The following is an 18,268-nucleotide window of genomic DNA, read 5'->3' as shown; positions in this document are numbered from 1 at the left end:
AGCGCCTCCCTGTTGCTGAGTCAGCTTTGAACTTGTGATATTCCTGTTTCAGCCTCTGGAGCAACTGGGATTACAGGAATGTCCTGCTGCACTCCGCCAGGAGATGTGTTCTTTGAACATTTCCCATCTTTCCTTCTCTTTCTTTTTTAAGAGCTCATGTGATTAGATTTGCCCAACCTGAATAATGTACCTTTCTCAGGATGTAAAACCTTAATCACCTGTGCAAGTTCCCTTTGCCATGTGACGCAATATATGCAGATGTTCCAGGGATTAGAATGTGGACATCTCTGGGGGCCTTTGTCCTATCTACCATAATATCTCAGTGAATAGGAGGACTAATTATTACATTCTTTATTTGAATGTTTCCAGAACTTATATAAATTAATCACTGATAGGCCACATGATATTAAATCCCAAGGTATTATTTGTTAAGTTATTTAAAATGCAAACTCTACTGTGTTCATGTTGATTGATGTTTTTTACAGTTTATTGACAATCAACTTTAAAGTTTATCTTACTAATAGTCAATATATAAAAAACCAAACTAACTGTATTACTGAGGGTAATTTCAACTTGTAAACAAATATGCTTACTTTTGCAGGTAACTAGTATTGTGGAATATCCATTTCTTAAAAAATAACATTGAATCTCATTTTTTATTTATATTTTAAAATAAAATACATAGCTAGCAATTCCTCTAATAATTGCATCTGAATACAGCCAACATTTCAATGTTTCTTAAGTGAATAGTTAATACCTTCTAATAATCCTGTCTGTTAACAAGAAAAAGCATTATATCTGTATTTAACTAATTCCAGTTGTTATAAAATATAGTTAGATGACATTTAACTACTCAACACTTTGCTGAGAATGTTAAGCATACATCTCAGTTTTCTGAACTTCTGGGAAAACTTGGTGCCAGTTTCATTGTGATTCCTGCTTTATCAAATTTCAGAAAATAAACAACTACCACAATCATCTTCTCTATAAACTACACCTTTATCACCACAGTCATATCAGCATGGTCTTCCTCATGAACTTTATGCAAAATTCCAAATTCAATATAAAATATTAAATGGTAAGAGATACATGCATATATATTTTCAAGAATAACATACACCAATGTGGAGGATGCTTATAGGTTGATAAAGTAGAAATGTTGTATATCCGGGACAGGAGCTAACATGTTCATGCATTGTGTACTCTATCACAGCTAAAGCTACAGGATGGAATGATGTTCAGATGTGCAAAACAAATAAACAGAAAGACAACTTATTTGAGATTATGTTAGTGGATGGGTGGACTTTTCTCATTCTGCTGATTAATGCTCCTTTCCTCAATGTCAGCTCACAAATTTCATAATTCTAAAACTTTAGATTAGTTTAAAAGCCTGAAAGCAGACGTGAGGTAATGTAGTTCAGCTGTGTGGACTTTACATATTCCTGAAAGTAGTTTCCAAGACATCCTTGACCATTTGTACTTGTAGATATTTCATAAAATAGAAATAGGTTAAAGAGTGGCTGTTGGAGTGAAGTAAAGAAAGAAATGAGGGCTTGAGGCTGGAGATGTGGCTTAGGGTAGAGGACAATCCTAGGGTACATAAAAACCTGGGTTCAATTATCAGTATCACCAAAAAAAAAAAAAAGAGTTGGAAGACAAAAAATAATTATGCAAGATATCTTGGAACCATGACATCAAAGGAGGAAAATATATGCAAAAAAGAAAGTCAGTTTTTAAAGACAGTAGTGTTGAATTACATTATGTGCTATCATGGCAAGTTACTAGGATGAGAATGAGACCTGCATGCATGTAAGCTTTTCTTTTTCCTTTTTCATATAATTTTTGGTATTTTACACAGTGATCCTTTACAGCTGAGCGAAGATCTCAGTCCTTTTTTTTTTCATTTTTTAATTTTGTGACAAGGTTTTACTAACATGCTGAAGATCTTGATAAGCCACAAATGGAGACTCAAGCTTGAGATCATCTTGCCTCAGCCACCTGAATTTCTGGGAATCCAGGTATGCACCAGTGCACCTGGCCCATGTAACTTTACTTTTGTTACTATTCAGGAAGTATTCCACTTGTGTGCATATGGTGCAAAATATTATATATATATATATATATATATATATATATATATATATATATATATATATTTGTGTGTGTCAGAATTCTTTGGTAGAGAGCAAAGTGACATTCACTTATCGTTTTATTCATTGTATTATTTCCTGAACAAGGATTCATTGTACAACTACCCTTGGTAACTATGTCTTACCTACAGTATAATAAAAAAAGAATGCCAGCCTATATTGTTCAGATTAGGTAAATTTCAATATTCCTTTAAATGTAATGTATAAAACCTAATATTTTGAATTTTGCTCATATGTTTATAGGGCCAATGTTATCACTTTAAAGTTTTATGCATGATAATTAATTTCTTTATATGGGATCACAAAGATAGATAAATTTCCCTATACATATGTGAACAAAGTTAATCCCAGACTAAAATTTAAATGACAAAAATACAGCATAAGTTTGAAGGTATTACCCTCTCAAAAGTAGAATACAGAGAGTTGAAATGTTTGTCTGATATGTGACAAAATGGTGAAACAACCTCTAGTAAACTCAGACCACTATGCTTTAAGAAATAATCTTCTGAGTGCAGCAATCACGTCCTGGTTCCTGAGAGTGTATATCACAGGATTGAACATAGGAGTCACTATGGTGTAGAAAAGAGAGATAAGTTTGTCAGTTCCTGCAGAATGGCTGGATTTGGGCCTGAAGTAAGTAATGGAAGCTGATCCAAAAAATAAAACCACAACCAGCAGGTGGGAGGAGCAAGTGGAGAATGCCTTAGTGCGTCCTTGGGCTGTTGGCAACCTCAGAATGGTGGCAATGATCTTGCTATAAGAGACAAGTATCAAAATGCAAGGTACTGCCCCAACCAATATCACTACTACATAGACAGACACTTCATGCACTGAGGTGTCCCCACAGGCTAGCTTGAAAATGGGGGGTATGTCACAGAAGAAGTGGTTGATTTGGTTAGAATGACAGAAATGCAGAGAGAATATCTGCCATGTTTGTCCTATCTCTACTGGCATTCCCCCGAGCCAGGAGCCAATGGCCAGTTGAAGGCACTTCTTTGGGTTCATGACTACAGGATAGTGCAGAGGGTTGCAGATGGCTACATAGCGGTCATAAGACATCACAGCCAGGAGGAAACTTTCTGTGGTGCCCAGTATAAGGAAGAAGCACAATTGGGTGGCACAGCTCAGTAAGGAGATGCTCTTATCCTGAGTCCAAAGGCTGATGAGATACCTGGGGAGTGTGACTGAAACATAACAGATTTCCAGTATAGAAAAATGTCCCAGGAAAAAATACATGGGTTTGTGCAGTGCAGGGTCCAACTTGGTTATTATGACTATGAGACTGTTCCCAATGAGGATAACCATGTAAATGATGGAGAACACTCCAGAGAGAAAGCCTTGGAGGTTTGGAAGTTCAGAAAATCCCAGCAGGACAAAATGCACCACTGTGGAGACATTGTATTCTTTTTCTCTCTCTTCATGCTTCATCTGTTGCAAAGATTTAACCAGAAGTAGAAATCATTTCACTCTCTAGGGCTCTTGTTTTCCCATGTATAATCTAATGATGATGAGCATTCAGATTTTCCTGTTCCCTCAGGGAACAAAAGTATCACTTCCAGGAATCTAATATTAGAGTTAATTTTATCATTATTAATATACATGTGTCTATATGAACAATTTTCATCTTTGTTTCCTCCCTGAAGACAGTAGGTTTATTTTTTTATCCTTATAAGATATATCATTTTAAATCTTTCTATTCATTTGAACTTCTAAAAACTCTAAATCTGAATGTATGCCCATTTTTGGAATGATTATCTTTAAGTAATCATTTTTTCCTTCACATTTCAGACCCAATTTCTCCTATTATTAATGCAAAATAAATTTTATCTTTAAGTAAACATATTGTGTGCTATCTAAAATAACTTTTAGGGATCAATATAGTTAATTTTTACACATTGTGGTTTTTCTATAATATTTCCAATATGTTGTTTAGCTTTGATTTTCTGCGTAATCGTGGTAATTTTATTATTCAGAAATAATAAAAGTTTCCATTAAATTTTATGAAATATCATTTACTTTTGTAAATTGTAGATGCGTATCAGTATATTGTGTATTGAACTGGCAGTCATGAATTTTATTCAGAATTTCCAGTGAGAAGAAAAGGAATGACAAGTTATTCTTTTTGTTAGGGAAAATTGAAGAGAGAAGTAGGCAATGGTAACATCTTTGTTCAGAAAATCAATTCTAACATGAATGTGAGCATTTGAGTACATAGCTATTATATATTGTATAAAAGAAGCATCTTTCACAACTCACCTCTGAGATCATCATAAACCTCTCATGTGCTCTCATTGCTGTTTGCTTCTGACCTCATTTTGTTCATGAATTTTTTTTTCCTTTCATGTGTGTGTGTGTGTGTGTGTGTGTGTGTGAATATATTCACCAACATGATTGATTATACTGTAGTATGACTATATATTTATTGTGTTCTTTTCTGATCTCTAGACCTAGATTGCAAGCTTATTTTAATACTTGTATATTTCTTGTGTATTACCTATTTTTTCACAAACTTAAATTTGCTAACTTCTTGAATATATCATGAATAAGGCAAAGTGGTTGCTTCATTTGAATAGGTTACAAGGTGTAAGATTGGCTTCTAGCCTGAATGCAGACACAGCTTCTCAATAGCAGATTAAATATGTTTTACATGTCTTTCAATTTTCAAGGCAATGAGTTAAGGAGGATGGGAGAGAAGATGTGTAAAATTTATAGTAGTTTCATCCACTTTTGCAAAGGTGGCAGGTAAGGATTCTGGCTGTGAAAACGTACAGGGCAGCATTCCTCTAGTGAGTAAACTCCCAGAGGGTAACAGGTACTCTGTTTTCCACACTTGGAATATTCTTCAGTTTCTCCCTAGAACTAGTATGATAACTAATACATGTGCAATGCCTACCTGCTATGGTACTGTCCTTCATGAGAAGGCTTTGGGCTGGAGTCTTATCAGCCTCCACCTTGATCTCAGACAATCAGCTCCTGAGAATAAAGGAACTCTCTTGTTAGACAACTACAATGTTTCACCGAGCCTAAACCTGTCCACATAAAAGTAACTTTATACAATCCACTTTCTTGAGAGCTACACAAAGCTCTTAACATTGCACATTGCAACTTAGTATGTAACTTAGCAATAAGCTGCATAATGCTGCTATGTCTGCAACCTGCCTAGTGATACAATGAACAATGTGTACTAATGATGCCAATGACCTAAAGTAACCTATTGAAATAAATAAAGCTATCAGCTCAGGCAATCAGCTTTGCTTTTAGCTCTGCACTTTACTTCTGTTTCCTTTTTCAGACCTTACAACTGGTGCCAAACAACTTGGGAGAAGGGGTGGTCCTGTCCCAACTCTCTGTTATAGTCTCCCAGTCCAAGGGATTCTAAGGACCATATTAAACTGAACAGGGGCCCCTTCCTTTTTGATGGGGGAAGGGAGTAAGCTTACTGCCTGGAACAGGCTTTGATGCCTGTCTTTCATCAGTTGGCACTCATTTCTTCTGGTAAGCTATGAATTCCCTATCTAATGCTTAACATTGTCATCATTGGGCTGAACTTTCTGACTTAGTTTGCAATGCTGGACAAAATGTAAGTAATGCTAACCTTGCTTTGCTGGCAGAGATAGATTCTCATTGGCCCTCCTACCCAGAAAGTGGTACAAAAGATTGGGATGATATAGGTAAGAAGCTTCATGGGGAGCCATGACCTCATGTGCTTGTGTTACAAGCTTGATTTCTTTGTTGTGATGTTATTGGTAAGGCCTCTGCTTCTCAACCCATGCTCTCTTTCCCTCCTGCACTCAACAAGCTGCTCCCCTTCCCCCATCCACCACAGTCCCCACCTGGGTGTGTGGTTCCATTTAATTATCATTAAAAAAATGTTTTTAGTTGAGCGAACCCAGTGCCTAGCACATGCTAGGGGATCACTCTACCGCTGAGCCACAACCTCAGCCCTCCTTTAAATTATCTGACACCACTCCTGCTGCAGCTGGCATCTGCAATCACTCCACCCCAACCTAGAACCCTGAAGGTAAGCAGCAAATACTGGAGGAAGGAAAATTTCATAATTTAACTGTTTTTCTTTATTAAACTAAATCCTGCCAGCCAACCAGAATATAAGCAATTAACTTTTGCTGTTATTTAAAGAATTGCAATCTGCTGACCCAGGGCAAAAGGAGGGAGAATCCGTTTTTCCAACCTCACCCCAAAATCCTCTATTGCTCAATTGTTTGTGATTCTCTATGTTTCATTTCAACAACCTTTAAATGAAAGGGGAAATACAAAGTTTGGCTCTATTGTCATTGGAGCATGTTTATCAATTACTGAAGGTAGACCTAAATTAACTCCTAGTTTAAATGATTGGCCAGCTAGAGGCTATTGGATACTGATACTAAGGGTAGGAAGCAAAAATTAGCAAATGTCTGAAAGCTCCCTGTGTCTACCATGCTCTGCCCCTTCCAATCCACAATAAATCATTATTCATATTCAACCATGTGTAGAAACTATAACAAAATTTACAAGATTTAAAACAAAAAGGAAAAAGAACTTTTCAGAAAGAATATAAACTGCAACACCATGCTTTAAAAGAATAATCTTATTTTTAAAAAATAAATGGTCACAGCAGTTTTCTTTATTTTTTAGCTTTTGTTGGATCTCTAACTTTCCCAGTTTTACATTTAAAATATGAATTACAAGGCCTATACCATTTTCTAGGTTTATGAAAAACCAGTTTAGACAAAAGAAGAAAAAAAGTGTCCCTTTTAAATGTAAGCTGCTTGGCAGGCTATCTTATCTGTTTTCAGCCAGCTTTCTAAACCAGTTTCTCCCTAATGTTAGAGAACAGAAATACAAACGTATAAAAATTCCAAATATACAAGCTTTCTTCAAAAAAAAAAGTTCTGAAAATTTCACAGACTTTTAATTGACTCTTATCTGAGCTAAAAGTATACTCTGACCTGAGGAAAAAGATAGTATCGTGACCATGTAAGTTTTTTAATATTTCACCTAAGTTAATGTATTTTTCTGATCAGTCTGATTTTATCTAACTGTAAAGCTTTTTACATTTTGTCTTTGTCCAAAATTCAATTTCTCCAGAGTTAATTCATAAATACATTCAAATATTTCTTTTAAGAAATCCTTAGAGGAATATAAACATAGTGATGCTGGGGATAAATCTGATAATCTGAAGGACAAATAGCCAGCTATCTGAAACCTTTGATTTCAATGTCCATCATGGCTGTTGGATTTTATATCTGAGATTTCCAATTATACAGGCCTTTCTTATGTCTATATATTACATACGTGGTATTAAATTGGTATTTAAATAAATGAGTGCTTGTCAACTAAAATTTAAAAATTTAATAAATCCAAATAATTTAATTCAAATCAATAATAAATAAATAAGGGCTGGGGATGTGGCTCAAGCGGTAGCGCGCTCGCCTGGCATGCGTGCGGCCTGGGTTCGATCCTCAGCACCACATACCAACAAAGATGTTGTGTCTGCCGAGAACTAAAAATAAATATTAAAAATTCTCTCTCTCTCTCTCCTCTCTCGCTCTCTCTTTAAAAAAATAAATAAATATATAGATGAATAAATTAATAAATATATAGGTGTCTTTAAGGTTCTGGCTCATGGGTTTTTCTTGGTGGCCAAACATTAAAGTCTTAATTCCTAAAGAATATCTAAAATACAATATAATATCCATTACTTCTAAAATTTTTCTTCAACAGAAAAGAGGTGATTGATATTATCAACCATATTTTTCTGATATTTTTATTCCACAAAAATAATTAAAACAAGTCAATTAAATTTAACATAACTGGGATTAATCTTCATAAGTATGGTTTCTTAAATAAATTAATTAAAAATTATAGCTGATACCCAACTGATCTCTCCTTTTTTCCAGTTGTTAAAGAAACAATAGGACTCTACTTCCACTATTTATCTGACTCCCTCTCTAAAACAGGCTTTATAAAAAATTAATAAAACTATCAACAATATGGTGGATCAACTTTCTATACCTATTATGCCATTACCATTGGTAGTTTTTGCTAAAAAAAAATCTACAGCAGTAATTACTATTTATAATCAAGAATTACATATATATACACATAAAAATGATTATATTCTCATTTTTCAGGCAGTAATATTTTCCTTTTTGCTGATGTATATTCTCGATTAATTGCTGATGGCCATACTAAAATTTTACCCTTTACAGGTATGGACAAGCATTTTTAATACCTTACTTATGAAAAAACTTTACATCCCTAATACTTACAGTTCTCCCCCGATTATCAAGTTGTATTAACAGATTTTTTTAGCACCGAGTACTTTTCACATGCCTCTTGATGGCCAATTCTCTTTGTTATATCAAGTTACACATTTCCCTTCTTCCTTAATTTCTACCATTCCTCTTGTAGATGGGTTAACAAATATGCAGATGAAACTAAACAAAAGAGGAATAATATCTGTTTTGATTAGTGGTAAATTGAATAACTGTTATACCCTGCCTCAAATCGCTCCACAGCAAGCTGAATTAGACACCTTTATCTTGATGCTGAGATTATTTTCTACTACTTTAAACATTATTATAGATTCTCAATATATAGATAAAATTGTTCCTCATATTTATATAGCTGTTTTATCTCCTGAAATTGATTTCAATTTACTATTTTTTTAACATTTTAAACTCTTTTTTCAGTATCATATATCTCCTGTCTTCCTCACTAATATATGAAGCCACACCAAAATTCCTGAACCTCTGACAGACAAAGCTATGCCATCCCTTTATTCTTTATCTTCAAAAGCTCATGGAATTTTTCATCATAACACTTGCTCACTTCCCAACAAGCTCATACCATTGTCCATAACTGTTATCAATGTACACCTTTCCAGGCTCCTATGTGGGAATCTATAAATTCATGAGGCGTACATTCTAATGCACTTTGAAAATGGATGTTACTCATTTCCCTCCTTTTTATCCTCATTCCTTTCTTCATATTTCCATTGATACTCACTCTGGGTTTATTTGGGGTAGTTCCCACTGGTCTAAAAAATGCATCTTATTACATTTAATATTTATTATTTCTCTGCTTTGCTAATATGGGAAAACATGCTTATTTAAAAACAGATAATGCCCCTGCATATACATCCCATGCTTTTGTACAATTTTGTAATCAATAGAATATAATGTTAACTCATGGAATTCTTCATAACCTACTGGACAGGCTTTAGTTGAATAAGCATGTTGTACTCTTAAAACATACTTTTTAAAATAAAAACAAAAAAGGCACCTAGCCTCTCGCATGTTAATAATGACTTATATATCATTTTATTTACAGTTAATGCACTCAACATGTTACACAAAGTTAATACTAAAAATTGGTGATCTGCGTTGGATTGACATTTTCTTCCCAAACAGCCATCATCAAAAATTTATTTAAAATATGGGATTCCACCAGACCCAGGAGGATAAGACCCTATGCTTCTGATCATATGGGGGAAAAGATATACTACTATGCTTACACCAACAGGTCCTATTTGGATTTCATCTTGATGCATAAGATCTGTCAATTATGCATGGGCATCAGGGACTTCACAACCTGATCCCCAAGTTTCATTTGACTCTGGATAAAGAGGACTCCATCAAACAAAAAGATGATCACTCTCCTCAAAAGAGAAGAAAGGCTGCAAGAGTGCCTTGAGACATGGGGAGATATAAAATCATTAACAGCCTCAGCTCAACAGCTGTTGGCTTAAAGGGGATTCAAATACACTCTTGGAAACTTGGTTACTGCTTCGTTTGCTAAACTTACACAAAACTCAGGAATTGTTATGATACTTATGATAATGTTATTCTGCTGTTGTACCCTAGCAATGAGAAATCCAGAAAAATCAGACTCCTTTTTCATAGATGGTGTGTACTAACACTGGGATTATTATGTTATACTTGTTACTGTCATTGCCTACCCTATTTTTTCTTTCTCTCTTTTTCTTTGCCTCTGTCAATATTAAAGAAAAAAAATTTATTCATCCAAAATGCTATATAAAGCAGAAAAGGGGATTTACAAGGATTCTGGCTGTGGAAATGTACAAGGCAGCATTCATTTGGCAAGCAAACTCCCGGAGGGTAATAAGTGCCCTGTTTTCCACACTTGGAATATTCTTCAGTTTCTCCCTAGAAGTAGTAAGATAACTAACACATGTGCAATGTCTACCTGCTATAGCAATGTCCTTCATGAGGAGGCTTTGGGCTAGAGACCTTGATCTCAGACACTCAGCTCCTGAGAATAAAGGAACTTTCTTGTTAGACAACCACAATGTTTCACTGAGCCTAAACCTGTCCACATAAAAGTGATTTTATACAATCGACTTTCTTGAGTGCAACACAAGATCTAGCCTATACCAAAGAAAGGAGATGAAGCAAAAGGAGGCAGAAGAGCCCTTCCTCCCCAGGGTTCAATACCCAGTACTACTAAAACAAATTTAAAAAATGCTCTTAACATTGAACATTGCAACTTACTATGTAACTGAGGAATTGGCTTCATATTGTTGCTAAATCTGTAAGCTGCCTAGTGATACAATGAACAATGTGTACTAATGATGCCAATAACCTAAAGTAATCTATTGATATAAATAAAGCTAGCAGCTCAGGTGAGTAGCTTTACTTTAGGCTGTGCACTTTGCTTCTGTTTCCTTTTGCTCTCCTTAGAGTAGCACTTCGCCTCATTTCTTTGGCATGGGCTAGATAATAACCACTTTACATGCTAAGTTATTTGAAAGCTTGGATGGGGACTAACGTCCTGCAACAAGACATATCTCTAACCATGTGCTAAGACTGGTAGTTCTGTACAGTGACCAAGATTTCCTCTTCAAGCATACATAGACAGAAGTGGGGAAGTGGTTAGGCTGTTCTTCCTTGGGCATCCTAAGGACTTTCTGTGACTGGGTAAAACAATGCTAAATGTTATTTTTTTTTAAATCATTTGTAGTACTTCAGTCAATATGCTGAAGTACTTAAAATATTTAAACAGTTTTCCATAGTTATATAAAGGTCTTGATTTTAGACATTGTGAAGATGTTCTAACTTGACTCCCAAGAAACAAGAGTATAATGGTGGTGATTAACAGAGCCGAGGAAAAGGGAGTAGAGAGATGGGATGAGGTTGGTTTATGTGTACTATGTTCTTGTAGTTACACTAGAAATTTCTGGCATGCCATTGCCCAGTAGGGCCACTATAGACAGCAAAGTTGTATTGTTGCTTAAAGGGGAGTATCTAGATAGTGAGGAACTGTGTGCTAACCTGTAATCTCAGCTACTCAAGGGACTGGGGAAAGGATGATTACAATTTGGGGGCTAGCCTCAGCAACCTAGTGAGAGTCTGTCTCAAAATTTTAAAAAAAAAGGGGGCTTGAGGTTTAACTTAGGATGCCCTAGGAAGCACAACATAGCCTCTTCCCCACTTCTGTCTATGTATGTTTGAAGAGGAAATTTTGGTCACTGTACAGATCTACCAATCTTAGCACATGGTTAGAAATGTGTCTTGTTGCAGGACATTAGTCCCATCCATCTGAGCTTTCAAATAACTTAGCATGGAAGGTGGTTATTATCTAGCCTACACCAAAGAAATGAGATGAAGCAAAAGGAGACAGAAGAGCCCCTCCTCCCCAGGGTTCAATACCCAATACTACTAAAATATATAAAGAAAGAGAGAAAAAGAAAAAGAAAGAAAAAAGTATCTTTAAGAAATGTTTTACCATAAAGATATGTGAGTGTTCAAGAAGTGAGTTTTACATTGATTTAAGCATTATGCAAGTATACGCATATGGAAATGTCACATGGTGTCACATAAATATGAACATTTTGTATCAGCTTAAAATTAAAAGAAAAAATCAAATGATCACATAAAAAGGAAAATTCTATAACTAAGTTTTTAAAATCTTCAATAAGTAGCTAAGAATGACATTTCTTAGATAAGATTTCAGGATAAGACTATACAACAGGTCTGGGTTGTGGCTCAGTGGTAGAATGCTTGCCTGGCATGTCTGAGGCACTGGGTGTGATTCTCATCACTGTATATAATAAAATAAATAAATAAAATAAAGGTCCATCAACTAAAAAAAAATTTTAAAAAAGGCTGTACAATTAAAAAAATTTAAATATACTATCATACAATAGTCAAATTTCATTCATTTTTATTGATTTTAAATTAATACAATGTAGGAGATTAACACAAAATAATTAGCAGAACAAACAATGAAATATTTTGACATTACTGGATAGAATGCAAACCCAATTCAATAATATCTGTCCATTACCTGGTTCAGCATTGACAAGAAATAGTTTTTATGAGAGGCCTTTCCCAGATATACTGCAGATAAAACATATGATACTTAAATATAAAATGCCTAAATGCATTTAACACATAGAGATCACTTTAATATTAACATTGAAGAAGATGATGATAAAAATTATGATAATCTTAAAGACAGGGATTCATTAGTTTTACAAACACTTTATTTGGACCTCAATTGATAATAAAATAATTAAAGCCAGAAAGGTAAAAAGACCATCCAAATTAGTGCTTTGAAATATATATATATATATATATATATATATATATATATATATATATATATATATATATATTTTCCCTAAACTAAACTGTTCTATGTAAAATTAAAATTGTACTAATTAAGAGTAGTTCATGCTTACCTATTGGATCAAGGTTAAACATAACACTTACCTTTTTTGACTGGGTGAAAAGTAAGAGAGAGAAATAAGGAAGATCATTTTTTAAGGGCTGGCAATATATTTTATTTGAAAAGAGGCTTTTTGACTTCTCAAATATATTCTATTTTCAGAATTAATAATGCTCTTTGATTGCCAAATATTCTCTGCCCTGGAGATCAGCTCATTTCCCAAGTTACCTTCTAATTGAACCACACCAATCTGCTGCAGATCAAGTAGTTTGGTGCAACAACCAAAAAACTTTGTGACCATAAACTCCTGTAAATTCTCACCACCGCTACCACCCCCCTTTTTTTTTTGGTTTATGTGTGTGTGTGTCTGTGTGTGTGTGTGTGTGTGTGTGTGTGTGGATGTGACCTTTAAAAATTATGACCCTTAAAAAATGGTGGACCTGCCAGGCTGGGTGGCTCACATCTGTAATCCCAGTGGGCTCCAGAGGTTTAGGCAGGAGAATCCCAAATTCAAAGTCAGCCTCAGCAATTTAGTGAGGCCCTAAGCAATTTAGTGAGACCCTGTTTCAAAATAAAAAATTAAAAAGAACTGGGGATATGGCTTATTGGTTAAGTACTCCTGGATTCAATTTCTGTTATCAAATAAATAAATAAATAGCTACACTTGACTGAAACATAGAAACTTTATTTTATCGAGACTTTGAACATCATTACTGGTCTATTCTAATCAATGCATTTACACAGCCTGTGACTCATATAATCTGTGCTACCCATGATTCCAAATGTACCACTGCTATGAAATTCTTTTGTTTAGGTATTTCAGTGGCATTAAGAAAGAATAGGGTCAAGAAACAAAAGATTTACTACAATAATAATCCCTCCACAGAGTCATTTTGAAAATTATATTTGGACAATCGTTTATCATAAGTAGTTAGTAGACATGTGAGAAAGATGTTATTTAGAGATCCTGAGAGAAGAAAACAAGACATACTTAATGAATAAGCTAAAATAGATCATATTTTTTATGTTGTGTTGACATATGTGGAATCCCTAAATAGGAAAATATTATAGAACATATGCTTAATTTTTTTATCCTAACTTTGAATCACCTAAAAATATTCACAATAATTTGTTATTTAACTTCTATTTTGGTGGGGAGACAGAAGGAGGGCTAGAATTAATAAGTTCAATAAATTGTATTTGGGACTCCTGGTTGTATTACTTTGAAATTTTTCTTCTCTGTAGTTCACAGCAAATAGATCTGATAACAGAGCCAAGAGTTAAATTAAGTCAGTGTTTAGAAGATGTAATTCATTAAGTGTCATATTTAAGGAAAATGTATTGATTAGAAGACATGTAATGACCTTTGTACTATTAATGACCTTTGTATTAATGGACATTAAGAGCACATTATGCACATACTTTTTAAAAATATTTTTTTTAGATATTAATGAACCTTTATCTTATTCATTTATTTATACGTGGTGCTGAGAATCGAACCCAGTGCCTCACACATGCTAGGCAAGCATTCTGCCACTGAGCCACAACCCCAGCCCAACATACCTTTAATAATTGCAATGTTTTCTGGGGTGGTATTGCTCATAACAAAAATCCCAAAGACCGTATTATGGAAAGCAAGGTACATGTAGAAACCTTTAAAGCCTTTATCTAAAAAGTATTGTTCTTAGGTTTCTTCTACCATGACATTATTTGACTGGTCACTTACTTTGTCCCATAAATTTTACCTTGAAAGTCAAAGGGTATTTTTGGGCTTTCATTTCATTATGAAATGTTTTCAAACAGAAGCATTTTATAATGCCAACTAGAAATTCTGAGACATTATTGGCTTTTAGTTTCCACAATTGTAATAGATAACTCTAGTGACTTTGAGTCGTATATAATCCATCATGTAAATTGACACATAAGTTTAGTTCTCAACAAGCTGATTCAGTTGTCTAAGCAAACAGAATACTAGAGTAGAGAAAGATGAAATAGACACATATCACAAATATACAGATTCATAATATTTATTTTCAATGCAATCATATGTATCTATAAATTTATTATATTTATATCCACAATAATTTTGCATAATGTATAAAAAGTTCAAAAATATGTATACTCAAGGCATACACCTTAGCAAATTATTTTTGTTTTAGTGACATCTGGCAGCACTAAAAATATCTAGTGTTTCAATTTATTACTTATTTGTTTCTCCCTTTCTTCTCACAAACACAAAACCATTGTTTCACATAACAGGGATGCATCACTGTGTCTTCAAGGAAAGGACACTTTCAATACCATATTTGGAAGCAAATATTTCGAACATATACAGGATGACATTAAAACAATGCCTTTAGGAGATAGCTGTCTGTGAGATATTAAAAAGGGGACATTTAACCAAGACAGAGAAAAGGGAAGAAAGTACTGAAAGAAGTGAGGAAGAGTTGACCCTTAGCAATTACCCCAGATAGATCTGTAACCAGGTTCTTCTCATTGCTCTTTAACAATATAAAACAGTTTTGCATCTAAAGCACAATATACTGTTCCACCTCAAGATTCCTCTCACTGCCAGACTATTTACCTAAACTATAATCTATTCCTCTTCCCAAGTGGCATTTCTCTAGAACTCAGAATTGAGAAACTTGAACCAAAGAAGCCCTTCTCCACACATTGGATTTGAACATTTTTCAAATTTATTCCTCAGTGCTTTGACTTCATAAAGGCTTTGAAGTTTATTATGAAGTATTTGACTGCTTAGTTAATTAATACATGTTACTTCCAGTAGCTGAGAGGATGCTTAACCATAGAGATTACTATGTTTACCATGAAAATAAATTATCAAAATGCATAGACACAGTACAACCTTAATAAACTAAAATATATTTGAAAGTTTTTGAGTAAAAGAAAAAATAAAAATCTGGCAAAATTAGATCAGCAAAGTGTTCCACTGGAATGCAGTATCCTATATAATTTAAAGAGGTTAGGGAATTATAACATTTTCCTATGGCCAGACTTTAAGATCAATACTTATTTCATTAAACTAAAATGTTTGAGAAATTTTTCTTTTTTTATATGCAATTGCTTGCCAATTTAAGAAAACAATAATCACACATGTGTGGGAGAGAGGAGCTTATAATAAATATTTAAAGCTGCATTTTATTTTTCACTTTTTGTAAGGCCTCTTTTACATCCTTGTTCCGTAGGCTATAAATCAGAGGGTTCAGCATGGGAATCACAAGGGTGTAGAACAATGAGCTCATTTTATCTTGATCTAGAGAGTAGGAAGAACTTGGCCTGAAATACATGAAGAGCACAGTTCCCTGGAAAATTGCGACTGCAGTTAAGTGGGAGGCACAAGTAGAGAAAGCTTTGAGCCTCCCCTCAGCAGAGCGGATCTTTAAGACTGATGAGATGATGTAGCCATAAGAGACCAGGACTCCACAAATGGTACTCAGTTCAATGAAACCAAAAATGGTGAATATTGCTAACTCATTGGCCTGTGTGTCAGAGCAAGACAGTAATAGGATAGGAGGGATGTCACAGAAGAAATGATTAATCTCATTAGAACCACAGAAACATAAGCGAAAGGTCAATGTTGTATGTATCAAAGCATCTGCTGTCCCCACCAGGTAAACCCCAGCTATAAACACAGAACAAATCCTGCTGGACATGTCTACTGTGTAGTGCAAGGGGTTGCTGATGGCTTTGTATCTGTCCAAGGCCATCACTGCCAGGAGGATGCACTCTGAATCTACAAAGGTGCAGGAGATGAAGAACTGCAGAGCACAGGCAAAGAACGGAATTGACTTGTTCTTAGCAAACATGTCGACCAGCATCTTGGGCCCAATTGCTGTGGAATAGCAGAGGTCACAGAAAGAGAGGTGGCTGAGAAAAAAGTACATGGGTGTATGAAGTTGGGGATCCACTCTAATCAAGAAGATCATTCCAAGGTTTCCAAGAAGATTAATAAGGTAAACAAGTAGAAATATAATAAATAGGGTCAGTTTCATCTGAGGCTTATCAGTAATTCCCATCAAAATGAATTCTTTCAAAGAACAATTTTCCCTGTCCATTCTTCTTTACTCTTAGGTAAACTTTTGAGAAAATAATAATAAAAAAACGTTTATAAATGCCAATTTTGTACTTGTAGACTTCAGCAATGGATCTGTAAAGGAGAATATTGTTTTGGCATCACTTCTTAAGAATATCATCTAGTCATATGTCATTTTTAAACACATTATTACTTGGAAATATTTTTATAAATAAATATCCCTCATAAACAGTTGAGAAACTCTGATCTAAAGACACATGAGTCTGTGACTTTCTACATGTTTTCTAGTATCTGTGTGGTCTGCATCCCTTTCCTCAAGAATTAGACTTTGATGAACTGAAATTTCATTTGATATTCAAAATAATATTGAAAAACACAGATATTTGAGAGGTGAGGCTACAAAATGCTTGAGTAAGCTTCTGCTATGCTTCAGAATATTCACATGAAGGAAAAAAAATCATTGCATTACATTCCTTTAAAATCATGATTAGTTTCAAAAATTTTGGCATTAATTCTAGAAATATAGAATAACACCACTGCTTAATAAAGAAATTTACTGCTACTATTCTTATCCTATTTTTAGTATTGAAACAATGAAATAAGTTTTATTGACTTTTACTTAGTAGGACATTACAGTCTGGGCACAATACTCTGAACCTACTTGTAGCATTGGTCTGTTACACACTGATGAGTCTTCTGACCAAAGAAGATTTTAAAAAGAAAAAGAATCAATAAAATTTAGCTTATCCATTTTCATTTCATTGAATTTAAATGGACTTTTGTGTTAAAAACTGGAAATTTGATGGGGCACAGTGAATATTTTATTTTATATATATATATATATATATATATATATATATATATATATATATATATATACACATACAGCTTCTTGGGCTAGTGTAATTTTCCTCTGTGTGTCCAGAATTCGTGCATATGTATGACTATTTGTTAATTTATGAGAATTGAAATATGGATGATAAATATAGGTAGGTAAATTTTAGACCTATATTAATATATTATGTGATTCACATGGAGTTGAATTTGCATGCTGTTGTTTATTTTCCTTAAATTCATATGTGTACATGCACAGTAATAAAAGGTATAATGTTCTATCAAGGAAATCATGAACTGAAATCAATTTTCATGCACATCTGAGATAAACCAAAGTACTATATCTAACCATAAAGGTCTAATAAACATTTTTTAAAAAAAATTAAAAATAAAGATGTGATTTTTGTGGTTTTATTAAGTTCATTCAAATTCTTCTAATTCTGAGGGGGAAAATATCTATTTCAGGCATTAGAGAACATTTTAAATAAAAATTACTGGCAAAGTATGATTCCCTTATAAATTTCTCATTTTTTTCTAA

At 34.1% G+C, this 18,268-nt stretch overlaps 2 protein-coding genes across 2 annotated transcripts; both read right to left on the bottom strand.

Annotated features, from left to right (window-relative positions):
• Nucleotides 1-2,633: 2,633 nt before the first annotated feature.
• On the bottom strand, nt 2,634-3,578 carry LOC101959319 (olfactory receptor 10AG1). The gene has a single exon (XM_005342188.3). The coding sequence runs from the start codon at nt 3,576-3,578 to the stop codon at nt 2,634-2,636; it is 945 nt and encodes a 314-aa protein (XP_005342245.3).
• A 12,410-nt stretch (nt 3,579-15,988) lies between these two features.
• LOC101959029 (olfactory receptor 5W2) lies at nt 15,989-16,918 on the bottom strand. Its single transcript, XM_005342187.3, has one exon. The coding sequence runs from the start codon at nt 16,916-16,918 to the stop codon at nt 15,989-15,991; it is 930 nt and encodes a 309-aa protein (XP_005342244.3).
• Between the last annotated feature and the right edge of the window lie 1,350 nt (nt 16,919-18,268).

This window comes from Ictidomys tridecemlineatus, chromosome 4 (assembly GCF_052094955.1).
Source record: "Ictidomys tridecemlineatus isolate mIctTri1 chromosome 4, mIctTri1.hap1, whole genome shotgun sequence".
NCBI lineage: Eukaryota > Metazoa > Chordata > Mammalia > Rodentia > Sciuridae > Ictidomys > Ictidomys tridecemlineatus.
This window is presented reverse-complemented; position numbering and strand designations above follow the sequence as displayed.